The 27,898-nt window shown below is 39.8% G+C and overlaps 1 protein-coding gene across 1 annotated transcript; it reads right to left on the reverse strand.

Moving 5' to 3' along the window:
- Nucleotides 1-124: 124 nt before the first annotated feature.
- On the reverse strand, nt 125-27,596 carry NDE1 (nudE neurodevelopment protein 1). Its single transcript, XM_036738953.1, has 9 exons — nt 27,531-27,596; nt 13,605-13,734; nt 12,435-12,588; nt 7,067-7,215; nt 6,708-6,844; nt 5,605-5,784; nt 4,741-4,832; nt 3,056-3,207; nt 125-2,040 (listed from the first exon to the last, which is right to left on the reverse strand). The coding sequence occupies exons 2-9, from the start codon at nt 13,688-13,690 to the stop codon at nt 1,947-1,949; spliced, it is 1,044 nt and encodes a 347-aa protein (XP_036594848.1). The 5' UTR covers nt 13,691-13,734; nt 27,531-27,596; the 3' UTR covers nt 125-1,946.
- Between the last annotated feature and the right edge of the window lie 302 nt (nt 27,597-27,898).

Consider the following 27,898-nt stretch of genomic DNA (forward strand, 5'->3'; position numbering starts at 1 on the left):
TCTTTCCAGAATCTTTCCAAATTCAGGTGACCAGAATCATTTCAAATGTCACTGCAGTGTGTGTGCTGAGGGCAAGCAACAGATTTCTTTAGAATTTCAGATGGCAAAAGACCAGCCTGCACACTTACATCATTAAGAACAAACTTTATTCTGTACACTGACTCAGCCAGATAAGGTAGATTCCAGGAAATTAAAGACTGCTAATTTCCATTATAAGAAGTAACAAGTACCCAGTAAAACGACGGAGTATTAGCACACCTTTATTGGTGCCCTCACCGGAAATAGCTTGTTTCTAAAAAGCCTGCCTGTGTGGAAATAATTTATTTTCAAAGATAATTTTCAATTCATATCCATTTACTTGGTTAAAAAAAACAAGGCTTTAAACCACATGACAAAGTACAAATAAAAGCATACCCCATATAATGTTGCCCTAATCAACATCACTTCACAATATTAAATCCTTAATAAATTACAACCAAACCCTGACATAATGTCACTAAAACCCACTGTAACATCATTTGGCCAACTGCCCATTTCTAACATTTTTCTACAGAACTTAACTGCCCCCCGTAAAGTCATTTTACCCAATACCACGCTTTTATAGAACCAACTGGAGACTTTAGACAGGGTATGCACCTATTTATAATGACATTAAATAACTATCTTGGAATTATTGTTTAGTTTAAAACAAACCGAAGCATTACTTTCTCTTGACAAAAAAATTTTTTTTAGAAAAATAAAGCATTTTTTTGATACAGATTAAGAACATTTCTTACATTAATAAAATCAATAGTAGCAATATTTCCACTTAATAATTTCAGTGGCAATTAAAGCTATATTCCCAACTCAAAGATTTTTGCTGTCTTCCCAAAAAGTAACTCAGAGGAAGGTTGTCAGCAAAGGCTTTTGATTCATCAAGATGAGAATATGGCTCTGAAGTTAGTGCAGTTCCCCAGTCCAGTCTGAAGATACAAACAGGTGTTACAAACAAGCAGTGATGAATACTGCAGATTGCATGGAATCCTCTATGTCTTAAGCAATCTTGAGGCCATGAGGCCTTGAGTCTTTCCTCGAAGGAAAGGAAAACTTCCAAAACAAGCAAGCTCCATTGTGAGCTGTTTAAAGGATATCTCACGGAATTTGAATTTGCCTTTGAAAGAAGCAGTTTTATACAGATTACCTTACAAGGGGCAACCTGCCTCAATTTGCCTCATGAAATCTGAAAATGAAACCAACACCTACAAGTAGATTCAGACAGTCAACTGTTACACTTTACTTATAAAGTAACCAACTTTTACTGACCTTGGTCAAAATCAAAATTAGCTTGGAACTGGACTAAAAGTCTTAGGATAAAACACCTAAATAACTCAGTAAGAGGTTAAAGGCTCTGGCCAGGTAACAAGGGTACCTATGCCATTTATGCCTTTTTAAAAGAAGTATTCTACAGGAATACTACCTTGTATTCCTAGAAATAATTTAGAAACTATCCTGTAGTAAGTGTATATACATCACTGGAAGTTCCATACTAGACAAAATGGGTCACTATGAATAGTGTATTTTAATCGAGTAAGGGCCCTCTGCAGGATGGAGACAGGCCAGTAGGATGGCAGGCACATATACGGGGAAACCAATGACTAGTAAAACATCCCCCTTATGACACTGGAGTTGGCCAGGTATTTGGTCACAATTAATTTACAGCCATTTCCACAATAAAACAGGTGACAAAATGTTCAGTCTTCCCACTGTAAGACAGTGGCAACATCAAACTAAATTTGGTAAGAAAACTGCTGCCTGCAGGCTAGTTCTCCAAATTATGCACTTGGTCCACAACACATGGAGTTAACTACTATTGCCTGTTTATTTTATTCAAACTCATTTTAAAAGATTAGTTTAAAGAGAAAATGGTAACAAAACTACAACACCGTGGTCTTCAATATCCATGATTCTCAAAGCAGCATCTTGACTACCCCCTGTGGTGACGGCAGTGACGGTGATGGAATACTTGAAGGAAGCTTTCCAAATTCCAGCCGTTTTCCTAACCTTAAGACAGAATGAAAATTAAGCTTTTAATACAGTAGAGAGTAATATGCTTACATCAGGATACACAAAATAATGAGAAGCAGAATCTGAAGGCCAATGATTGTGCGTCAATTTTCTCCTCTATAGATGAGATTATACTTGCCTCTGGTTAATGTTTAGTGGAATAGGATTAATGAGATATTCAGTTTCTGAAAACTGTCTATAAAAACAGTGATTTCTAACAGTCCAGAAGAAATCTACAATCACGCTTCATCATAGCGACATGACCTGAAAAATTCCTGGTTTAACTTTTGCCTGACAGAGAACCACTTAGAAACTTGGCTCTTAGTTTAACCTCAGGTAAGAGGCATATTTCTAAATAAACTCCATGAATCTAGAAGACGCTTCTGGATAACTTTTATTAAAAACAAAACAAAAACAATTCAACTCACACAAAGTAGATTAGGACAACTAAGTATTTCCAGATCTAAGGACTAGCTCTGGTAATCCTATCTGACCAGAATTTAATGCCAATTTCCTGAAGGTTCTGGAAAAAATACAATATTCTTCCAAGAAGCAGAGTGGAGTTTGAAGTTATAAAGACAAGTAACAGATTCCTGAACAGATGACTTAGTTGACGTGAGTTCAACTGCAGAATTCTCATAATGTTGTTATGAACCAATGTTATGGGATAGCAAAATGAAATGAGCATCTCCTTAGCTATTTGCCCAGAATAGATATTTAATTCAGTTCTCAAGAGAGCGTGCAGAGAAGATACTGTTATATATAAGCTGTCAGGACTCTCTTGATTTTGAAGAAAGGCATGAGAGAGAAAGGTGAATGAGTGTGTGTGTGTGTGTGTGTGTGTGTGTGTGTGAGTGTGTGTGTGTGAGCGTGCATGCACATTTAGGAAAGATTACACTAGGTATAAATACGACTGCCATTGGGCATTACCGAGCAAGCAGACTTTATTTCAATGGAACCCGTAGCTTGTTCCTCCTACCTCTGCAAGGGAACTACAGCAACCAATACTAACCCTTTGTCTCCTAAAGGCACACTGGCGCTGTTTGGCCGTTTGTCACTGCCATCTCTGGTCTTCGTGCCTCGCCCTGGGGATGCAACACTTGTTCTGTTTGGGGACTGATCATATACAAAGTTTCGACAGGATGCAAGTTTGGACTCCAGTGCCTAAAGAGAAATGTTTTCATGTCTGAGTTAGAGGCAAGGACTCTACTGTCAAGCTAATCCCAGAAAACTGCTCTACAAAAAGACAAACCCTAACTGCTCTTTGACTCAGTTCTAATGAAACATGCTGCACAACTAGATTAGCAAAGGAACTCCTAAGGTTCTTGTTTAGGACTTTAAACATGGACACAAGTGCAAAGGCAGACTAAATTTCAATGAGGCACTGGTTTTGCCCCATGAAAATAGATGTTATGAAAAGCAAAGCAACATTAAGACAGCCTCAGAGCCTGGCACAGACATCAGGGAAGGTGCTGAAACTTTAGACTTTGTTCAATATAACGGAAAACAAGATAACTTTAATGAAATTAGGCTCTTTAAAGAAGAAAATTGAAAGCAACAACAAAAGGAATTAGTTCCAAGTTTCCATGAAGTCATATATGTTAGTACCTACTCACAAAGAAAAAAGGATGAGTTTTGTTTGCATTCTATAACCTTCAAATTATTTTTTTAATTATGAAGAATGTTTGTTAGTCTCAAAATAGAAAAGCTTCCCTTGCAGTGAATACCAAACATATAAAAGTAAGTTTTCTGCCCTAACCTTTTAAAATTTTCTCTTTAAGAAATTAACTGGGGGACAGCTAGGTGGCGCAGTGAGTAGAGCACTGGCCTTCTGACCTCAGACACTTGACGCATGTACTAGCTATGTGACCTTGGGCAAGTCACTTAACCCCAATTGCCCTGCCTTCCCCCTCAAAAAAAAAAATAGAAATTAACTGCATGAGAAACAAAGAGAAATAAATATGGCCTCAAAATATCCCTCAACATTTCAGAATTAAGTAAATTTCTAGACATTTTTTAAAAATCAATTTGAAAAGAATAATCCAGGTACATCCCCTAGTAAAACATTCAGCCACCTTGGGGAAAGGATGGAATGTCTTGGTTTGAAAACACAGAGTTCTACGTGAATTCTATTCCAGAACACAGATTCATAGGCTGAGAGTTGGAAGGAACCAAAGACAGATTTAATATTCTCACTTAAGAGATAAGAAAATTAAAGCTAGACAGGTTAAATGACTTGCCCTAGGTTGCACAGGTAGATTTGAATGGCAGGCAGGAACAAAGTGCTGGCAGATGAAATTAAACCAGTCTCCTGTTTATGTTACTAAGTTTTCCTCAAGAAGTTCAGTTGTTAAAATTAAATAAAAATATCATTTATTAAGCACTCGCTACGTGCTAGGCACTGAGCTAAGTGTTAGGGATACAACCAAAAGCAAATGGACCTTACACTCATATAAAGAAGACAATACACAAAGATCACTTTTCTTAATACTAAATTATTTAACCTTTCAAAAGAAATCTGCTTCAATTAAATGTAGACAATACAACAAAGTGTCACAAAGGGCCAAAGCCAAGTGTAAGATTCATACAACTCCCCTATTAGTAAACAAATGGATCTCAACTAAAGTCCTACTGTTCTGTCTGAATTCAACATCTGTAAGAGGCCATACAAAACAATAGGAAGCCATCTCTTCTTACCCCGACTTTCCGAAGCAAGTCGCCTACGATGTTCAGTGCGGATATCCTGGCAGCCGGTGTGAGAGGAGTGCCCCCGTAACTGTCCTCCAAGCCTTAGGATGTGCAGATGGGGAAGTCTGTTAGAAACACTATGCAACTCAAGGCCCCAGACCAAGGTATGGCAGAGAAGCATTCTGCCGGATTCTTTTCTGCACTTTCATTATGAATGAATTCCAATTCTACAACTGTATAGCTTGCTGTATAACAATACAATAAACGTTTTCACATCCTACCACTTTAGGGTTTGTCCTATGGATAATTCTCGTAGTCCTTATGTAGTATATGGCAAATATTTCTGTTTTCCCAAGGAAGTTCAAAATACATACTACCGAATTCTAGAACAATATATAGTATTTGTATCATTATTAAAAGTACCTGTTAACATTAAATACTAAATACAAAGTGTTTCCACAACTACCTTTGTTAGTTATCTCAGTAGAATTCTAGAATATAGGTAATGCTATATCTATTTTACAGATGTAAAAAACGATGCATGAGTCAAGTTAAGTGGTTTGACCAGGGCCATGCAATTTATCAATGGAATCATTGGAGTTAGAATTCACTTCACTGAATTCTCACCCTATTACTTACTCAAGATTGAAAAAGCTTCTTGGATACTGTTCAGAACACTACCAGCTTTTTTATTCAGTTTCTACCTGAGGCTGATAACTCAGATACTGGAATGATGCCATATATACATATGTATGTATGTATAAATATACCCATACATATATAAAAACAAACTAGGATATCTATCCATCTTGCTCCTCCCCCCCTTTGAGCTCTTTTCAAAAATGCTAGGAATTTCTCTCACCATCCCTTTACCTCTCTTGAACGATCCAGGTGTGTTTACATTGGCACCGGGGCCTCGGTGTGCTACAGGTGTGGATGGCACAGACATAGTGGCCTGCACAGCAGTGTCCGTCCTCTCCGCTTCCAATGAACTATGCATAGGAGTCCTGGGTTTCTCTTGCTTCTGCTGCACTGCTAATTCCTGTCGCAAGTCTTACAAGGATAAGGATACAAAAAAAAATTATTCTTTCCATCTAAATTGCCACCATGTGTCTACAATAAATGTTGACTGTAAAAACAAAATCATGATATGAATTCTAAAAAGAACCTGGAGAGCATGAAGTACACAACTAGAGAATCGCTTTCAAGATAAGCTAGATTGTTAACCCCATGTTCCACTTCTTCATCCTACTCAAGTACTGGACCTAGGGACACACACACTGACACACACACACACACACACACACACACACACACACACACACACACACACCCCCTTAGTAAATACTTGACTGATTGCTGGGACCTTTGATCCCCAGTCCCACCACATGGAAAATTCAGAATTTAGGGGCCTGAACAACATGGTGCCTTGTTCCTCTGAAATCTCAGGATTCTACCTCATGTAATGAATTGAAGGGGACAAGATTTTAGACTATTCCAATTCCCATTATGCCCCATGAATGTAGCTGGCAGATAGAAGTCCCACAAATAGGCCAATTCCCTCTATCCTTGCTCCTAATTAATATCCAATCACCTCAGAAGTAAAGGCAACACTGAGGAAGCAGCTCTCCTGAAATGGATACTACTGTTACCACAGTGGCCAAAGTCATGGAGACAGAACCTAACATGAGAAAGGAATTTCAGCGAAGACTCCATCTGGGTCATAGTCACATTCCATGAAAGAATATCTCTTGCTCTCACACAGACAACAGGGTGAGGTGCCTAACCCAAAGCAGTAATGTGTAGTCCAACAAGTTTGACTCTGCTCCATAAGCATTCATTAACAGAGTAAACTTCAACTTCCCAGCAAAAGGGAGTGTCTGCTTAATGCTGTGGAATGGGGCAGGGAAGGTGGGGGATGAGGTAGGACTGCTGGATGAGGACACTAGGGAGAAGTGCATAAATCTCCACCTCACCTCTAGCTTCATCTTTCAATCGCTGAACAGATTCTAGGAGATTCTCTTTCTCATCAAGTTCACTCTCCAGAAAGGCATTTCTTTCAATGGCCTGATTCAACCGCTGCTCAAAGTCTTCCAAAGACATGATAGTAGCTCTGTATAAAGAAAAGAAACTACACATAAGCCCACATTATCTAATCCATTAGATCAAAAGATTTTAGCAAGGTTGGCTAAGGAAACTGAGCAAGACTTTCTTCAAAGAAGTAATATTTCTATATTTTAAATATTCTCATGTTAAAAATAAAACATTTCAACTTTTTCCTTTAAAAAAACCCGATGAAAATGTGAAAATCAAACTATCTGTTCATCCACCTTACCGTTTTGCTCTCTCCAAGTCATCATTTGCTTGTTCTAGCTCCCTGATATATTTCTGTAAATGGTCTTTAATTGCTTTAGTCTGTGCAAGGTCATCTTCTAATGCAGAGATCTGTCGGTAGTCCTCAGAATGCTGCATTTCAAACTTTTCCTGAGAAATGAAACCAATGCCAACATGAATGATTTAACATTTCTGAAAAAGCACATTGGCTGCTTCATTAAAAGTAAAAGTCAATCCTGCAACTACTACTATGTTACTTATCCAAAAAGTTATTCTAACCTTTCTCTCTAGTCAATAAATGAAGACAATATTGACTTATTTCAGTAGGTACACTGATTGTCTAGATCACACATGACTAGCAAAGAACACATTCTCCTTAACACCTTTTCTAATTTCTTTGTTACAGCATATTTCCCCTAAAGCACGAGGAACTTAAAAACTTTAACCTCTAGGATATTAAAACCTGAAAGGTCTTTAACCTTTTTGGTATGCTTTAGGTAAATCCTTTGTAAAAGCAAGATAGATCTAAGATCTTTCCTTGTAATGATCTTTTTGTCTCATGAGATCTAATGATAAGCTCAATTAAAATTAGAGACCACTTTTCTCTTTAAATTCACAAGCTATCTACCCAAACAAAATAAAAAATTTGTCTCTTAATTTTTCTCCTTAAAATCATTTCCATATAATCACGGCAAGTAATTTGCAATCATCCTGAAATCACTGCTAGAATGAAAAAAAGCACCTACTTCTCACACTCATGGACAAAAATTCAATTATATTTTTGAAACATTTTTTTCCTTTACTCTTCTCCATAAACAAAGCTGTTTCCAGAAACAAATATGAGTCAGTCTCTGGGAGTGTCTTAAGTGATGTAATGATGAATAGGTCAGAGAGCTGTGGAGAATGCCATTGTGAAAGTACATCTGAAGAACATGCATATTGTTCACAGTGTGAGGAGAGACATTCGACATCCTTAATGCTTTTGTTCCCTTTGGTGCTCAGTTCCCTGGCCATAAGCAAAGACAAAACTTAGCCAATCTCCATCTTAGTGAGTTACCAAACCCAAGAAGCACAAGCTGATGTCACTTCCTAATGACAAAGCTACCCACATTGGTGTTCCCGAAGATTTGATGATATCTCAGTTCATTTTATTGGGAGATTCTCTAACATCCTTATTCATATAACTGGGAAACAGAGGGTAATGAATAACTATGTAATATGTTCTGACAAAATCCTGGACAGTTAACCTCCTTTAAAAATATGTCCTGAAAGAACACAGGTGTGTAAAACACTTCTCATATACTTACACAATTAAATCTTTTCTCTTTCGAAAGGATGAACAAGGAAGAATGTTGCTGAAAGGTTGAGCTTTCATTTTGTGCTAATTATAATAAACTGTCAGCTGATGCAGCTATCAATGAATTCTCTGTTTCTTCCCTTACAGGGTTTTATATTCAACTTGTGATGAATAAGTCAATTGTCAAGAAGTCAGTCATGTTTCCATAAGGTGATTTACAAATGAGTATTTGTTGATGGTATTTTAGTACAAAGGTTTTTTAAAAAAAATCCAAGTTATTTCTACTTCTATTTTCCATTCTTCCCACTTTTTAATGCTGATATATTCTCCAATGTTGGCTTTTGGGGATCAGTCTTAAGTAATTCAATCTTTCACGCTTGAAAGAGTTAATATTTTATTCAGCACCAGCAATTTGCTTCACTTCTGGATTACTGAAACAGCCATCTGGTCCTCCTACTTCCTTCAGGTGCTTGCTACTTCCAAACACCTACCACGCCACTATAAGACTCATCTTCCTAAAATGCAGTTTTTAGTCATATTACTCCCCTGTAACAACCTACAATAATAGTTCCATGTTGCCTACCTGATTATTAGGTCTAAACTTCTCTCTGCTCTGATTTTGCAATTCCTCATAACCTGACTTGACCAGTTGGGATTAGAGATTTGCAAGGTAGGCAGCTGCCTAGAAGGCAGCAAATCAAATCTAATGCAACAAGCATTTATTAAAAACACCTATTAGGTGCAAAGCACTGTGCTGGGTGATAGGGATATAAAGACAAGGAACCCCAACCCCCACCCCAAGAGCTTCCTTTCTACTGGCGGCGACAATATGTAAACAGATTAGTACATATTGGAAGTATGAGAACAGAGGGAGCACAAATAAGTAGAGGGATCAACAAAGGCTTCCCACTGGAGTTGGCACATGAGCTGAACCTTAAAGCTAGAATTTTTAAGAGATGGAGGTATGTTCCAGATTGGAAAAAGTTTGATTAAAACATAGTACAAGAAGGGGAATAGTGTGAAATAAAGCTGAAGCTGGAAGAGGAAAAGGTATAAATATCAGCTACAGTGAAAAGAGCAAAGGAAATGAAGTCAGAGAGACTGGGTTCAAGGCCCAGGCCTGACCTTTATTTCCTGTGGGACCTTGGAATAGTCGCTTTCCCTCTCTAGTTTTTCTCATCTATAAACTATGGGGCTGGTCTCAGCTTCATTGTGTCTAAGAGAGCTCGGTGACTTAGTCACAGAATCTGGAGAGTCCATATGCTAAGTGGGGGTAGGCCTGAGAGCCTTCTACCCTCTAAGCGCACATGGCCCAAGAAATAGGCCTACCTCCTTGGCCTCTTCTGTTCCAAGTGAAGGAAGCAGAGCCTTCTTGACGCTGGAAATTGGAGGGGTCTAGAGGAAACCATGATGTCCCAGTGTTCCAAGTAGTCTTTCAGCATTAATACCCTGAAGAGTGTCTTTTGGGACTCCAGCCCAGCAGATGAGACAAAGACTGGACATGACACTGGTGGGCCTAGTATCATGTGGCTAAGTTTTGAGTCTACTTCCCCCACCACAGACCAAGGTGTAGGGAAGAGTACATCCCAGAGATGTTGGGGAAAATGCCTGGACTTTGTTCTTGCTATTTCTTCCAAGTAAACATTTCTCTGTAAAAGCTAAAAATTAAAAATGAAATGAGGGGTTTGGACTACATGACATGAGGTCCCTTTCAGCTCTAAATCTATAAACTAAGAATTTGTATCTTTTCCTAGTGGTAAAGGGAGCCACCAAACCTTCTGAGCGGGAGTGTGGCATGGTCAGATCTGTGCTTTATGAAGATTATTTCAGCAGCTGTGTGGAGGGTGGCTCGGGGTTGGGAAACCTAGAAGCAGGAAGCCCAATTAGGAAGCAAGTGATAGATAATGAGAACTATGTGAGTGGAGCAGAGAGAATGGAAGCAACAAATATAAAACTGACAAGACTTGTCACCTAATTAGTATGGAGGAGCAAAGGAGAAAGCAGACTGAGGCTACATACCCAAGTTACTAGAAAGACAGTGATCTTCTCAACAAACATGGTGAAATCTGGAAGAGGGGGAGATTTAGCATGGAAGACAACGTATTCCCTTCTGGACAACCTGAGCCTTTGGAAGGCTTCAGCTGGAGGTGTCCGACAGGCGGCTGGTGAGGCGAGAAAGAAGTCGCAAGGGAGAACTGGCAGAGAGGCGTGCAGATTTGGGAGTTATCTATCTGCACAAAGTTCATTTAGCCCATGGGAAATGATGAGATCATCCAAAGAGGGTGTAGAAAAAGAGAACAGGGCCAAGAACAGAAGACCTAAGGACATGGATAATGACCCCAGGGGAGACTGAGAAGCAGCAGGCACAAAGGTAGGAGAAAAACCCAAGAAATGGGGTCATGAAAGCAGGAGGGAAGACAGAATACCCAGGAATAGGAGGAGATAGTCAACGGTCAAATGCTGCAGAAAAGCCAAGAAGGATGAAGACGAGGTTTAGCTATTAAAAGATGTGATACCTTTGGAGAAAGCAGTTTCAGCCAAATGGTAATGAGTTCAAAGCCAGACTGCACCAGGTTGAGAATTACAAGAGAGGTGAAGTAGAAGTAAAAAAGTGTAAATGGCTTTTCTGAGGTCTTTTCTTATACAAGGGAAGAGAGCTATGTTTGTAATTTGAGAGGATAGCAGGCTCAAAAAAAGATTTTTAAAGTAACAGTTAACAATAGCTAGCATTTACATAGCACTTCTGGATTTGTAAAGAACTTTACGTAAATTATCCCACTTGATCCTTACAATAATCCTGTGAGGTATGTGCTATTATTATCTATATTTTACAGAAAAGAAAAAAGTGGCTGAGAGATGAAGTTACTTGCCAAGAGTCATACAGCTGACAGATATGTCTGAGACAGAATTCGAACTCAAGTCTTCCTAAATCCAGCACTTTCTACACTTCACCACCTAGCTGAGCCAGGTGTTAAACTCCTTGAGAAAGGAGGAAGAATGATATGGGAGTTGGTTATTAACTGAAACCAGGAGCTAGAAAGGGTGATATAGATGATGGAGTGAACCTCAAAGGGATGGTAGCAGCAGAGGGAGGGTCTGAAAGTGTGTAGTAAGGAACAAAGGATATGCCCTTTCTTCCTCCTGACTCAGAGGGGAAGATAAACCCAGGACTGCAGAGGATATCTGGGGCTGCAGTATCTTTTGTGGGGAGAGCCAGATTTCTGTTGAGTTCAAGAAAGTGGAAAGAGTGTAGGTGAAAGGCCTCCAACTCAAAGAAAAGTGTATTAACAGTAAAATGTAAGTTATTCCATAGGACATGACAGCTGGGGATAACACAACAGGATAGAGTCTAGAGAAGGGGCAATGGCTGAAGTGGAAGAAAATGAAAAATCAGAGAGAATAAGCAGAAGAAACACCTTTGTGTTTATGGTAGGCAGCCTAGAACTCTGTATTAGGAGGGAATTTGTTAGCCATAGGTCAGGGATGTTCTAAGGAACACTATTCAATATTACTTTTTATAAACGTACATGATTCTTCAAGCTAGAAATTCTGCTCTCCGTAACATGTATTTATTTTGTGATAAATTAAATTGCATGTGCAGTGAAAGTTCAAAATCTCAGGTAGAAAGTAACATGTAGGGGCATAATTTTCAGATATGTAGGGATGTAGCTGCCTAGAACACAAAGCTTCTAAGCCCTGCCTAACCTTATCCCATCATTCGCCCGGGGAGTTCAGGATCTTTATGTCCACGGCTCCCACCAACCTTGTTCCTACCAGTGTGCCTTTGCCCACTTAAAATGCTTCTGTTCCTTCAACACCTGCAAAAGATTTCCATTCCATCTTTGTTTTCTTTGTTTTTAATTGATGCTTCTTTTTATTTCCCCTGTCCAAGAGAACCCTCCTTTGTAAGAAAACAGAGTTAAGAAAAGCAAACCAACGCACTGGCCAAAACTGACAACACGGAACTCCAGCCTACCCCCACCTCTGCTTTGGACAGAAAAGCCTCCTTCACCAACAGTCGTCTGAAAACACAATTGGTACCTAAATGGAACTGTGGTCATATCCTTCTTACCTTAATTGTTTCAAGCTCCATGCGGAGACGGTTATTTTCTGACAAAAGATCCCGATTCCTGGTTTCAATCTGTTGCAACTGAGTCTCCAGCTCAGCTTCATATTCTCGGCTTCCCTCTTGGAATTCACGCAGCTCCTCTTGTGTATTTTCCGCTCTAAAAAAGAATTCCCAACCACTAATTTATGTGTGAATGTCCAGAACTTTGTGAAATAATTTAGTACCATTTATCTTTCATTTATTTATTTATAATATTTGTTTATTTACAATAATTTAGTACTATTCATCTTCCTTTCCTCTAACCTCTTGTCCCCAATACCTGAAATCTTAAGGATGACATAATACCAAATCTAAAGTGTCTTTGAGTAGAAGGAAGTAATAATCCACGGAATAAAACTTCTCCGAGGAGGTCTCCAGGATTATAATCACATTAGAGGTGAATTCTGAACCCAGGTCCTGTGACTTGAGAACCAGTGTCTATCCTTATATCAGGCTACTTTAGGTTATACGCAATAATGAGAAACCATTAAAAAGACAAACAAAAAACCAGAGTGAGGACCACCACCAAAAGTACAAAGTCCTAAATGTCCTTTTTTCATAAAGATTTGATTTTCAGAAGACATAAGAGTTGACACTTGTATACAGCCTTTTATGGTTTACAAAATGCCTTGTATTATTTGATCATCAAAACAGCCATGTGAGGTAGAGAATATAGCAATTTACCTATTCTGTTGATCAGAAAACTGAGGCACAGAAACACCAAGCAACTTAGTTATAGCAAGGTTATAGAACTACTAAATGACACAGCCAGGATATGAACCCAGGTCTTCTGACTCCAAATGCAGGGCTCTTTTCACTACATTATATATGCCTACAACATGAATTTTCAAGAGGGATATTGAATGTAGCAAACAGTCAAAGAATCACAAGATGACAGATTTAGAGCGGGAAGGAACCTCAGAGATGCACATCCAATCTCATCCATTTTACAGATGAGGAAACTGAGGGCCAGGGAAGTTAGATGACTTGGCTGGGGTCAGACAGCTATTACTTTTCTGAGGCAGGATTTGAATACAAGTCTTCCAACTCCTAGTTCAGCACTCTAACCACTATGCTACTCTACGAGGTGGAAACATAACAAGGTAGGATCAGTGGGGAAGTTCAATAACTTACCGTTGCTTGTACTGTACAGCTAAGTCTTTCCAGTAGCTAATTTCTTCCTCCTCAGAGCTGAAAGTCTTCCTACCCGAGTCCTCCATGGTAAGAATGTGAGGAGAGATGTATTACTTTCAAGGCATACTACCTATAAAGAAAGATTCAGACATTACATACACACTTAACACACAATTTGTAGTCTCAAAGTCCCAACAAAATGCTGCCAGGGAAATAATACTTAAAGTAAGACAAAATAAAATCCAACAATCACCAGGATATTCAGGGCATACAAAACACAAACGTATTCAATATAAGGACTAATGTTGCTAACTTCTATTATAGATGTTGCTAAGGTAATACTTTCTGTTAGCATTTCTCTTTGCAATGCAATCATTCGTTTCTTATCTTCATTTTAGGCTTTTACTACTCACATTTTTCTCCCCTCTTTCCCTTTCCTCCCCAAATTCTAAGGAAGGAATATGAGGAGGAGTATTTCCTCCACCCTTACCAGCAGCCTCTCTGGATCTTAGTGTATTAAAAAAAATTTTAAAGTGACTGACCCTATTTAGTGAAAGTTAAGAAAGAATGTTTTAAAAAAATATTTATATCTCACTGTGGGGGGGGGGGGTGGGCAGGGTGAGGCAGATTAGATTGTTTGATTCATCTATTAATAGTTCCTGGTGCACCCTTAGGGTGGCAATAGTAAACAGTAAGGCAATCAATCAATGGACAAGCATTTATTAAACCCCTACTGTGGAAGCACTGTTAGGAGCTGGGTAAACAAATACAAAGAATGAATCAATCCCTTACTCTCTAAGAGCTTATACTCTAATGGGGGAGACAAGTCAATATATAAATATATACAGCATAAATATAAAGTAAATTAATACAAATATATACAAAAGGAGTTAATACAAGATATCTGGGGAGGATATTAGCAGTTGGAATCAGGAAAAGCTTCATGCAAAAGATGGTGCTTCATGTACAAAAATACAGCAGCTCGTTTTTTATTAGATTATTTATTTAATATTTTTAGTTTTCAGCATTGATTTTCACAAGAGTTTGAATTACAAATTTTCTCCCCATTTCTACCCTACCTCCCACTCCAAGATGGCATATATTCTGGTTGCCCCGTTCCCCAGTCAGCCCTCCCTTCTGTCACCCCACTCCCCCCCATCCCCTTTTCCCTTACTTTCTTGTAGGGCAAGATAGATTTCTATGCCCCATTGCCTGTATATCTTATTTCCTAATTGCATGCAAAAACTTTTTTTTTGAACATCAGTTTTTAAAACTTTGAGTTCCAAATTCTCTCCCCTCTTCCCTCCCCACCCACCCTCCCTAGGAAGGCAAGCAATTCCACATAGGCCACATGAGTATCATTATGTAAAACCCTTCCACAATACTCATGTTGTGAAAGACTAACTATATTTTGCTCCTTCCTATCCTATCCCCTTCTATTCAATTTTCTCCCTTGACCCTGTCCCTTTTCGAAAGTGTTTGTTTTTGATTACTTCCTCCCCCTATCTGCCCTCCCTTCTATGGTCCCCCCTTTTTTACGTTCTTCCTCCTTCTTTCTGGTGGGGTAAGATACCCAATTGAGTGTGTATGGTATTCCCTCCTCAGGTCAAATCCGATGAGAGCAAGATTCACTCATTCCCCCTCACCTGCCCCCTCTTCCCTTCCTACAGAATTGCTTTTTCTTGCCACTTTTATGTGAGATAATCCACCCCATTCTATCTCTCCCTTTCTCCCTCGCTCAATATATTACTCTCTCATCCCTTAATTTGATTTTAAGATATCATCCCTTCATATTCAACTCACCCTGTGCCCTATGTCTATATATATGTATCTATATATCTATATCTATCTATACATATCTATCTATACATATATGTATATACATGTATGTATATTCCCTTCGGCTACCCTAATACTGAGGTTTCATGAATTATACACATCATCTTACCATGTAGGAATGTAAATAAAACAGTTCCACTTTAGTAAGTCCCTTATGATTTCTTTTTCCTGTTTACCTTTTCATGCTTCTCTTGATTCTTGTGTTTGAAAGTCAAATTTTCTGTTCAGCTCTGGTCTTTTCACTGAGAAAGTTTGAAAGTCCTCTATTTTATTGAAAATCCGTATTTTGCCTTGGAGCATGATACTCAGTTTTGTCGGGTAGGTGATTTTTGGTTTTAATCCTAGCTCCATTGACCTCCAGAATATCATATTCCAAGCCCTTTGATCCCTTAATGTAGAAGCTGCTAGATCTTGTGTTATCCTGATTGTGTTTCCACACACAAACTCAAATTGTTTCTTTCTGGCTGCTTGCAGTATTTTTTCCTTGACCTGGGAGCGCTGGAATTTGGTGACAATATTCCTAGGAGATTCCTTTTTGGCATCTTTGTCAGGAGGTGATCAGTGGATTCTTTCAATTTCTATTTTGCCCTGTGGCTCTAGAATATCAGGGCAGTTCTCTTTGATAATTTATTGAAAGATGATATCTAGGCTCTTTTTTTGATCATGGCTTTCAGGTAGTCCAATAATTTTTAAATTATCTCTCCTGGATCTATTTTCCAGGTCAGGGGTTTTTCCAATGACATATTTGACATTGTCTTCCATTTTTTCATTCCTTTGGTTCTGTTTTATAATATCTTGATTTCTCATAGTCACTAGCTTCCACCTGCTCCAATCTAATTTTTAAGGTAGTATTTTCTTCAGTGGTCTTTTGGACCTCCTTTTCCATTTGGCTAATTCTGCCTTTCAAGGCATTCTTCTCCTTATTGGCTTTTTGGAGCTCTTTTGCCATTTGAGTTAGTCTGTTTTTTAAGGTGTTATTTTCTTCACTATTTTTTTTGGCTCTCCTTTAGCAAGTCATTTACTTGTTTTTCATGGTTTTCTCATATCACTCTCATTTTTCTTCCCAATTTCTCCTCTACTTCTCTAACTTGCTTTTCCAAATCCTTTTTTAGCTCTTCTATGGCCTGAGGCCAGTTCATGTTTTTCTTGGAGGCTTTTGATGTAGGCTCTTTGACTTTGTTGGCTTCTTCTAGCTGTATGTTTTGGTCTTCTTGGAAAGATTCCAAAGTCTGAGTCTGAATCTGAGTTCGTTTTCGCTGCCTGGCCACGTTCCAGCCAACTTACTTGACCCTTGAGTTTTTCGTGGGGATATGACTGCTTATAGAGTATAGAGTACTTTGTCCCAAGCTTGAGGGGCTGCGCTGTTGTTTTCAGAGCTAAACAGCAAGCTCTGCCACACCAGCGCTACTCCTCCTCCAAGAACTGCCAACCCTGACCTGACTCAGATCTAAGCTGGCTCTGCACTCCTGCTCAAATCCGCCACTTAATTCCTCCCACCAGGTGGGCCTGGGGTCAGAAGCAACTGCAGCTGTAGTTCTGTAGCTGCACCACCTCTGCTGCCCCCCGGGGCAGTGGCTGAACCCCGAACTCCTTTCACTCTGTCCCAGCAGCTTTTCCCACTAACCTTCTCTGTTGTCTTCAGTGTCTGTGGGCTGAGAAGTCTGGTAACTGCCACAGCGCACTGATTCAGGGTGCTAGGGCCTGTTCTGCCTCGCTCCTGATCTGGTTGGCCTGCGTGGCCCACGCTGGGCTCTGCTTCACTCCCAGGTCTGTGCGATAGACCTTACCCCATGACCATCCAAGCTGTCTAGGGCTGGAGCCCTGCTTCCCTCTGCTATTTCATGGGTTCTGCAGTTCTAGAATTTGTTCAGAGCCATTTTTATAGGTGTTTGGAGGGACCTGGGTGGGAGCTCACGCAAGTCCCTGCTTTCCCGCTGCCATCTTCTATAGCAGCTCTTTTTATGGTGGCCAAGAACTGGGAAGTGAGGGGATGCCCATCAATTCAGGATTGGTTGAACAAGTTGAGGCACACAAATGTAATGGAATACTACTGTGCTATAAGAAATGATGAACAGGCAGACTTCAGAAAAACCTGCAAAGACTTATATGAACTGGCACTGAGTGAGGAGAGCAGAACCAGGAGATCACTGAAAACAGTAACAGCCACGTTGTGCAATGACTAACTTTGATAGACTTGGTTCTTCTCAGCAATGCAAGGTTTTAAGACAACTCCAAAAAGCTCATGATGGAAAATGCTGTCCACATCCAGGGAAAGAATTATGGCATCTGAATGCGGATCGAAGCAGACTATTTGCTCTCTCTCTCTTTTGTTTTGCTTTTTCCTTCTTGTGGTTCACTCCATTGGTTATAATTCTTCTTTGCAACATGACAAATGTGAAAATATGTTTAATGTGAATGTATATGTAGAGCCTATATCAGATTGCATGCCGTCTTGGGGAGGGAAGAAAATGTGGAATTCAAAAACTTGTGGAACTGAAATGTTGTAAACTAAAAATAAATAAATTTTAAGAAAAAGATGGTGCTTGAGTGGCTTTGTAAAGGAAGGCAGGGTATCTCCGAGGTAAAGGTACAGATGGAATACATTTCAGGCATGTGGGATGGTTAGTACAAAGGTACGGAGATAGGAGATAGAGGATTGTATGTGACGAATAAAGACATTTTGGCTAAATTGCAGAGTTTAGGAGGGGAAAAATAGGTTGGGGCCAAGATATTTTATCCTAGACTGTGACCTTTTTTTTCAAATATTCTAAGAACTTCATTTCAATATAATTGGTTTCTCTGTAATCTTATAGGTTTTATTTTATGCATTTATAAACATTATTCTGAAAAGGAATCCATAAGCCTCACCAGAGTGCCAAAGGGGTCCCATGACACAAGAAAGATTTGAGGGGAGAGACACATAGTCAGATATGTGCTTATGGAAAATTACTTTGGCGGCAGGGCATAAAACAGACCTAAGTGGTGAGAGACGAAGTGGACAAACCAATTCATAAGCTGTTAGAATAACCTAGGTAAAAAGGGGCCTCAGCTAAAGTGGCAGCTATGTGAATGGAGAGACGGGATAGAAACAGCAAGTTCTAACAAGTGCCTGAATATCTGGGGTGAGGGATAGTAAAGAGTCCAAGCTAATGCTAACGTTGGAAACCTGAAACATTGGAAGGATGGTGGTACCTTCAACAGAAAGTGGGAGATTTAAAGGAAGGGAAGATTTAAGAGAAAAGATAGTTGAGTTCAATTTTGAACATGTGGAGTTTAGAATGTCTCCCGGGCACTTAATTTGAAATGGCTGATAATAAAATGGTGACAATGGGCCTGAAGTTAAAGGGAAAGACTGGGGCTGGATATATATATAGAGAGAAAGAGAGTTAAGACTCATTTGAGTAGATATGATCTCTAAGAAAGCACAGACACCCAGGGTTATGAGGCATAATACTGACAATGAGCCAGCAAAGGAGACTGAGGAATGGTCATAGAAGTAGGGGAAGAAGCAGGAGAGAGAAGGGTCATGAAGTCACAGAAAGGAAGAGAGTATGATCACCAGGGTCAAACACAGCAAATAGGTTGAAAAAGATGAGGACTTTGCTTGCTGTCTTGGGGAGTACGCAGGAATAGAGGGATTTGGAACTCAAAATCTTATAAAAATAAATGTTGAAAACTATTTTTACATGTAACTAGAAAAAATAAAATACTATTACATGGGCGGGGGGAGATAAAAAGATGGGGACTAAAAAAAATGACTATTTGTAAACCATTGGTAATTCTGAAGAAAGAAGTTTCAGTTAAGTGAGAATATTCTTTTTGGTGAGCAAAATATTCTCAATGCTTAAAAACACTAGTTTGTTTTTATATGAGGGAGGGACAGAGAAATATTACATGAATTATAGGAATAACCCTCAAATATGTTTATCAGTCCCACCTCCTTTTCACACTATCGGCTGATCACATCTATTAAGCACTAAGCAAACTCGATAGTGCCCAAAACTGTGCTCAATAATTTCATTATGAAGGACAGGGACTGGACCTGCAAAAGAAACTCCTTGTACCACTGTAAATGGTATGACATCATTTCTATAACTTAGTGTAAGAAAGTTGCTTGAAGGCCTGCTAGTATTGCTGATCAAAAGTATTATATAACTTAAAATATGGACAGAAATAATCTTTGTTAAGAACTGGAAGGGACCCCAAAGGCCAAATTGCACCACCCACATACAGTCAAAAAACCCCACAAACATAACCCCACCTCCCAAAAAAGAAAAAATCCCTTCTACAGCATATTTGACAAGAGAGTCCAATTCTTAAGAAGCTTTTTCTTTGGACAAGCCTAAATCTGCCACTGTTATTTCTACCCTCTAGGCTCCTCAGGCCTCTAGGCCAAGCAGAACAAATTTAATTCCTCTTCCCACCTTAGCCTGTTAAATACTTGAAGACAGTTATCACACCTCCAAGTTTTTTCTTCTCCAGTCTAACTGTCCCTGGCTCCTTCAATGGAGCTACATATGGCATGAACTTGAGGCCTACCCTGTTCTAGATGCTTGACAGCTTACCAATGGTTTTCCTAAAATGTGGCCAAGAGAGCAAGATCATCAGGAAAAACACTCCAGTTTTTCACCTGCCAAATCATACTGCAGACTCACATTGAGACTGCAGTCTACCAAAACTCCCAGATCTAATTTTTGGATACCTATTAAATTTTAAATTAAACTTAACAGGTCAGGCCCAACATTCTAGCCTGTTCAAGATCTTTTTGGATCTTGATTGTTATTCAGCAAGTTAGTTGTCTCTCCCAACTTTGTGGTATTTGCATATTTGATAAGCATGCCTTCCATGCTTTCATTCAAGTCACCAATAAAAATGTTAAAAACACAAGACCCTCGGGCATTCTACTAAAGATTTCCTTCCAAGTTCATATGGAATCCTAAGAACATAAATCTAGAGCAGGAAGGGCCTTGAGTGGTCACCAACCTCCTCACTGAGGTCCAGAGTGGTTAAAGTGACTGGTCCTAGGTATTATAGGTAAGTGATACATAGCAGAGTTAAGATTCAAGCACAGGTCCTCAGATTCCAAAGCCACTGCTTTAAAAGTGAGCCATTAATGAATATGTTTTGGGTCCAGATGTTGAACCAATTCCAAATCCATCTAAACTGCATTACTGTCTAGCCCACACCTCTCTCTCTTTTCCACAAGAAGAGAAATGGAAGCTGCTCTGACACAACCTGTTCTTCATGAACCTATGCAATCTCTGTGATGACAGCTTCTTCTTTTGCATGTTCTATCACCATACTTTGAATACATTCTGGAATTTTGTCAGGAATCAAAGATAAGCTCATCAGCCTACAGTTTGAAGATGTTTCTTTTTAGAAAATCAGGATATTTTCCCTCTCCGATTTTGGGGTACCTCTCCCATTCTCCATGATGCTTTGAAGATCACTACTGATGACTTAACAATAATATCTGCCAGTACCCTAGGATGTAGTTCACCTGGACCCAGTCACTTGAAACAACTGAGGAAACCTAAGGGCTCTTACTATCTCCCTACTTATCTTTAGTTTTAACTCCCCTTTAGCTATATTTGTTCTGTCCTTTCCGGTCCACAGATCAGTTTCCATAACAGAGAAAAGAGAAGTAAAATAAGAGCTTCTCAGTTGTAAAAAAGGACATGCTTTAAAACATGTAAAGCAACAATTATCAATATCATCTAGTAGTGGATAAAAAAACAGAATAGATCATAATATAGATTCCAGAAATAGAACTAAATGTAAACAAAGTGTGTTTGGTGTTTGATAAACATACAGATATTAAACATTGGCAAAAGGAATCGTTGTTCAAAATACTGAGAAAACTGGATATAAATATGGTGAAAAACAAACTTAGATCCTTATACTATGTATCACAGCAACAAGTTATGAGAACAATGAGTTAAATACATATTAGATTGCACCATAAAAATTTGTCTTGATTGTGGAAGATGGATAACTTGTCTCTTGACCAAATGAAATAAATTAGTGGAGACAAGTCAAATTTACTTGATTATTAAAATATTTTAATTATGCACAATAAAACTATGGGTAAATTAAATAAGTTAACACACTCATTTCTCCCAATCTTTGCAGCAAATACATTGGATAAAATCCTGGCAAACAGAATTTGTAATACATTTATAATAAAACTGATATAACACTTAATCTCCAATAAATCAACGGTCAAAGGTAACAAATACATAGTAAAAAGAGAAACACAGATCATACAGAATCACCAGCAAAAATGCTTAAACTCAGTAATAATAATATTGAGAAATAATCAAAAAATGCAAAGCAAATCAACTCTGAGATTAATATCTCATATTCACCAATATGTCACAGAAAAAAAAAGAAAAGAATGCTTACAACTTATAGGGAAATGGGTAGCCTTACAACTCCTGGTGAGTGGTATGGAAAACTGATGCAATCTTTTTAAGGACCAACCAAGGAGCATACAACAAAAATTACAAACCTCTGACCAAATAATCCTGCTACCAGGGATATACTCCAAGGATTTCATTTTTAAAAGAAGAAAGAACTAAAAGGTTATTCATAACAGAAGCTGACTAAAATGAGCTTAGAAATACCTGAATGGAATGAATTACTACATTACACCACCATTAAAACTTACAATTATAAAGAATGCAAAGAAATATGGAAAAGATATAAATCACAATACATATCAAAGAAAGAAGAGCTAGAAACATATGTGCTAACTTGTATATGCATATGTGTGTGATTAGACAATCAAAAATAATTAAAAATCATATAGAGGTAACTGACAAGTGGTTATTGTGATAGAGCATATATTGTTCTCGTGAATCATCTGAATAGGTTTCACTTTTTAAAGTTCAGAATAAAAAAAATTTTAACAGTAAAATGAACATGTGAGAAAGAACTAAACAGAATAAAATAAATGGCTATGGATGAAAAAAGTCCCCATTCTGGGCCTAATTCACATCTGTAAATAAACATGAACTTTAGTGGAGAGCTGATAAGAAAAGGCTAGGAGATAAAGGACATGAGGCACATAAAAGTGTACCTTTATGATAAAGTGAGTTTCATAAAAGTAGATCCTAATGTTAAGGTAAAACCCTTCTCTCTAATATTTCATAACCTTATGAATTAGAGAAAGGATGAAATCAAGGCATGTTTCTGTGGCAAAAATCCTACTATGGGAGTGAGGGCTTAATTACAGCCATATATACATAAAGTGCAGTTATAGACTTTGGGATTTGGTAAACAGAATCACGGGCCTTCGTTACAAAACACAGTGCCTTGCATGTGGTAGGCTTAAATGTGCTAGCTAGCTACCATCAGTCAGCACAATTATTTAAACCTGAAGCTGAAAATGAAAATAGTTAAGTGTAAACACAAATCAAGCATTTTCATCTAAAAAAAAACCCCAAACCTTTGGGAAAACCACACAGTGCTACCGAGAAGGCAAGAGGCAAGCAGCAATTCAACTTTTGTAATAAATATCTTAATAATTTAAGATTTTGTTATTTGAAAACAGCACAGAATAGAGTGACATCTAACATTTTCTGTTCCCCAAAGCAAACGAGCTCAATAAAGTTCAAAGACTTGTTCCTCTAGCATGTCTTATTTATCTCTTATATAGCATTATCTAGGTGGCTGTAATTTTTTTTACACCCACACAAATAAAAGTGAGGTTATTATTCAGAGTTCTATTCTACAAATAAAAATAAAAAGATAAAATTGCTTCAGACTCCAAGAGGGCTCTTCAGCTCAACTCCCTTTGTATCCCAGTACTAGACTGGCTAAAAACATCTCTGTCCCAAGCAGTCAGAAATGTACTTAATCCAATCTTATTATCTTGAGTCATTTTCCTTGGCTCATAGGATCAGACTTGGAGCTGAAAAGGACTTGCCTATGATCCTACAGTTGTTGTTGAGAACTATGGCATATTACAGAAAGAGATTTTTAGTTCTATTTTAAATGCGAATAAATTACCAATCCCAGATGGTAGACATGTACATACCTCACACACCTCTGCTTTGACAAAGAGAAAAGAGCATTGTTCTTTAACATATAAAAGTTAACCTGCCAAGAAAACCAAGATAAAACAGGGTGTACCTCTGATTTCAGAACCATGGAAAAAGCAGATATTCTGACTGAGGCAGGACTTTCCTCCAACTGTCCTGAATCAAACCTTTCAGTTTTCACATCATTTTTACTTAAGTTATTTGGTCCCAGAACCATTTAAGGCTAGAAGGAACCTGGAAGACCAACCAGGTGAATCCACTCACTCCATAGCTGAGGTCCCAAAAAGTTAACTTTTTTTTTTTGTACAACGTTACAAAGGTTATGTGTCTTGTACGATGTTACACAGAGTTAGTATGGCAGAACAGGAACTAAAGCCCACGTCCTCAGACTTCTAGCTCAGTCTTCTCTCCAACTAATTGATACTATTAAGTTACGTCATTTCTCAGGACACATTCCTGAGCAATTCTTGGTAGCTACAGTAAGAAAAAGTCTCTGCATACAAAAGTCATTACATATTTGCCAAAACATGCAAGTAAAGGAGGAATAAAATTGGGACTAATTCCACCAGAGTATTTTATGACAAAAATGCAGTGCCTCATACAAAAATCTGTTTTTGCATACAGTGTTTTTGCTAACAAGTGTTAACTAGACCTCCCAGAAAGTTGAGCTTAAAAACAAATTCAGGGTACACCTCTGATTTCAAAACACTGTTAAAAGCAGAACAAGTTTTAAACAAAATTTCAAGTTTCCTGTCAGTACAGAAAGTCAGCACAGCTGATCCCTGACAACACAAAACCATGTATGGCCACAGGAATCGATGTTACCTGTCCTTTCCTCCATATTCTCCCTCCCTGACCCATCAGGCACAACTCCGGATTAAAACAAATGAAGGAGGGAGTAGAGAAGAAAGGAACGGTAAAGAAGTTACTACGCATCACACTCCAATAGTTTTAAATGTATGATGTAAGCTCCGTGATTTGCAGAAGTGACATCACTGGGGTCAGAGCCAAGCAGGCCTTGCTTCAGTTTTGATTTAACGTCTATGTTCTTTAAAGTTGTAAGATCTATCATATGCAGATAGAAAAAGGATATATACTTTCTTCAACACGGGGAACTTCCAGTGTGGGAATTCCCTCCCATGACTTGGTTACTAAGTTCTAGGGAGTAGGCCGGAGATACAGAGGTTAAACATACAGCTCACGTCAGAAGTAGGATCTGAACTGACTCCACAGCTAGCACTCAGGAAGACCTAAGTTCAAATTCAACCTCAGACACTTACTATGCTAGGGGGCCTCTATCAATACTATGAATAATCATCCAAGGGGTAAGATTGCAATATAGACCTAGACTCAATGAAGCAAAAGAAAGCACTCCCGGCGTAAAAATAACCTCTCAGGAGAATGAACTGGGTTAGAGGAATTGTTCTTTAAAATAGGAACAGCCTTCTGCCTAGTCAGCAGCTTCAAAATTTCCTAAGCACAATTTATTTCTACCTAACATTACATGCCTAAGAGGTACAACCTAATGAGGTAAACAGTTAGGTATGAAGGTTCTTAGGAAGCAACCTTCAAACAAGAGTCTTTCCATTAGAGGCAGCTAGGGGGAGCAGTGGATACTCACTGGGCCTGGAGTCAGAAGGACCTGTTGATCAAACACTATCCCAGAAACTTACAAGCTGAGTGACTCTGGGCAAGTCACTTAACCTGTTTGCCTCAGTTTTCTCGACTATAAAATGGGGATCACCACAGCACCCATCTCCCAGGGTTGCTATCTGAGGATCAAATGAGATAATATTTGTAGAAAGTGCTTAGCAAAAGATAGCTCATTGAGCAATGATAGAGCATTGAGCCTGCAGCCAGGGAGACCGGAGTTCAAATTCAACCTCAGACACTGTGTGATCCATAGTTAAGTCATTCAACCTCTATCTGCCTTAATTCACTAGAGAAGGAAATAGCAAATCACTCGACATCTCTGCCAAGAAAATCCCACAGACAGTATGGTCCGTGGGTTCAAGAAGAGTTAGACATGATTGAACAAAACGCACAGTATCTAGCACATAGTAGGCATTCAATCAATGCTTGTTCCCTTCCAAATACTCTTTTGGTTATTTGTAATTTTGATCCTTCGGTGATTATGGTGCTCCATGACTCAGACACATATCAGAGAAAATCCACACTAAAAGAATGGGCTTCTGATAGAGTGCAGTTTTCAGTTGTCCATCTGCTGTCCAATATCCAAGATATATATATGCATGTATGCTCATTATATGTTTGAGACAGAAAGAACATTAAGTTCTCAGTAAGGTTATCCACACAGCTGCATATCACAGACTACACAGCATTGATAAATTTCACCCATTTTGTTTTATCAATGCAGATGAATGTGCAGATGTGAAGTTTATGGAAACTTCTGCTATTCTGGGGCTAAATGCAATTAATGAACTTAAGAACAAGGCTCATGGTGGGCATAAATAAGTAGGCTGTAAATATATTACCTATGATGGCATGCTCTCAAGAAGGGGAAATATGTATGACCAGAAAAGGAGGTGGGCTAGTCATGTATTAAGAATGAGAAACAACAGATGAACAGCCTGAGTGCTAGAATGGTAACCCCCGACAGTAAAAGAATCAGAGGGAGATATCTAACACATTGACTGGATGCTCTATAAAAGATTTATGAAAAGCCATGGGCAAGAAAATGAAAAGGAATAAAGACGGTTTTCATCTGCACAGATATGGATAGGTGGGAGAGAGGACCTACACCAAGGAAATCTCATCCATCAACGAACCAAAAAACAAGTGGATGTAGGGGTCAGACTGGAACCCAGGAATACTTGGAAGCATCCTTTCCATGCATTAAAATTTACCATATGACCTATGACAAGTACAGCGACATAAGCTCCAACCCAGCAACACTCCACAAAAGAACACTTGTCCAAGAAGCTAAAAGAAATATCAGGCTAAAGATAAAGGCAGCCCCAACTTGTGCAAAACATGACAAAGGAACCAAGGAAGTTCAAAATCTTCAGGTGGCATCTATTTCTAGATGAAGGAATTCAAGATCAAGGGCTCTTAATCTCGGAAGGTATCGAAGTGGTCCATAAACTTAGATTGGGAGGAGAGGGGGAAGAAGAAATCCTACATCTTTATTTCAATAAAATTGGTTTCCTTTGATATCCTATTTTATTTTGCATTTAAAAACTTTTTTTTTTTCTGAGAAAGGGTTCACAGTAGTCGTAAGTATGCCAAAGGGGCCCATGACACACAAAATAAAGGCTAAGAGGTCTGGCTGTTACCCAGACTGTTAATCAGTCTCCCAAAAAGGAGGATTTGAAGGTGTTGAAGGGGTTTCCTGTGACCGCCAGTAAAGTCACTGAAACTCAAGCTGTGGATGAGAATTTTTTTTTCATCCATCCAGCAGCACCCAAAACTGCTGTCTGGGGAAATCTGAAACTGCCTGCAGCAGAAACCAGAGGAAGGGAAAGGACTGTTGGGGCGGGGGGGGGGGATATCAGGGAGAGGGGGAGCTAGAGGGAAGGTGATGGGGCGAGCTGAGTCGTGCTCCCCAAAAGAGACGGAGTTCCGGGGGAAAGGAAGGATGGGGGGAATCCTTCCCCCAAAGGACCCAGGAGGGAGGAGGGAAGGTTTGGGGAAGAGCTGGGGGCGGAACGGGGCGGGGGGGGGGGGGAAGATGAGCGCGGGGCCTGGGGGCAGGAGGGCGAAGTGGGGTGGGGGCGCCCTAGGAGTTTGGAAAGAGAGGCGGAGAGACAGGAGAAGTCCGAAGTCCGGGGCTCCAAGTCTGGGAGAAAAGGACGGGACGTGGGAGGGGGGAAAGGGCGGGGACACCAACTTCGCTCGGCTGGCAGAGAAGACTCAGTAAAGGCCGATGGTGGGGGCCGGAGGTCCGCGGCTGCCCCCGGGACCGCTCGGCCGACCCTCGCGGCCCCTTCCTCAGCCCCGACCGGCCTCCCCCCGGCACACACCCCGCCCCGGAGTCGGAATCGGGCTCCTTCCCGTTCCCGCGGCCAACCGCTGCACTTACCCGGGCTCCGAGCGGCGGAGGACTAGGCGGGAGGGGCGGGAGCGGCGCGGCCCAGCCCGGCCAGGCCCACGCCCCCGCCTCCCGGTCCCCGGGGCAGTGCCTGCCATTGGCGGCCTCGCCACGGGATTGCGACCTCCTCCACCAATCAGCGCAGCTCAGCGCCATTTGGAAACTTTTTATCTCACTCCTCCCCCCTCCCCTCTCCTCCCCTCTCCCCCCTCCCCTCCCTTCGCCTAGAGCCCTGGGGAACTCGAGGCCGAGCCGAGGGGGGGGGGGGGGGGCGGGGGAGGGGTCAGAGGAGTAGAGTGCAGTTGGCTCTTCCGCTGACCCGAGAGCTGGCTCTGCCTAGCCTGCGGTGGAAGTTGAGC

Source organism: Trichosurus vulpecula, chromosome 9 (assembly GCF_011100635.1).
Source record: "Trichosurus vulpecula isolate mTriVul1 chromosome 9, mTriVul1.pri, whole genome shotgun sequence".
In the NCBI taxonomy this organism is placed as follows: domain Eukaryota; kingdom Metazoa; phylum Chordata; class Mammalia; order Diprotodontia; family Phalangeridae; genus Trichosurus; species Trichosurus vulpecula.

Bases quoted from the DNA above. Each gene is read 5' to 3' on its own strand.
- NDE1 (XM_036738953.1), bottom strand. From the start codon at position 13,690: ATGGAGGACTCGGGTAGGAAGACTTTCAGCTCTGAGGAGGAAGAAATT. The intron at 7,216-12,434 runs GTAAGAAGGATA...TTCATTTCTCAG, and splicing joins TGGAGCTTGAAACAATTAAG to GAAAAGTTTGAAATGCAGCA. The intron at 2,041-3,055 runs GTTAGTATTGGT...TTCTGTCTTAAG, and splicing joins GTGCCTTTAGGAGACAAAGG to GTTAGGAAAACGGCTGGAAT.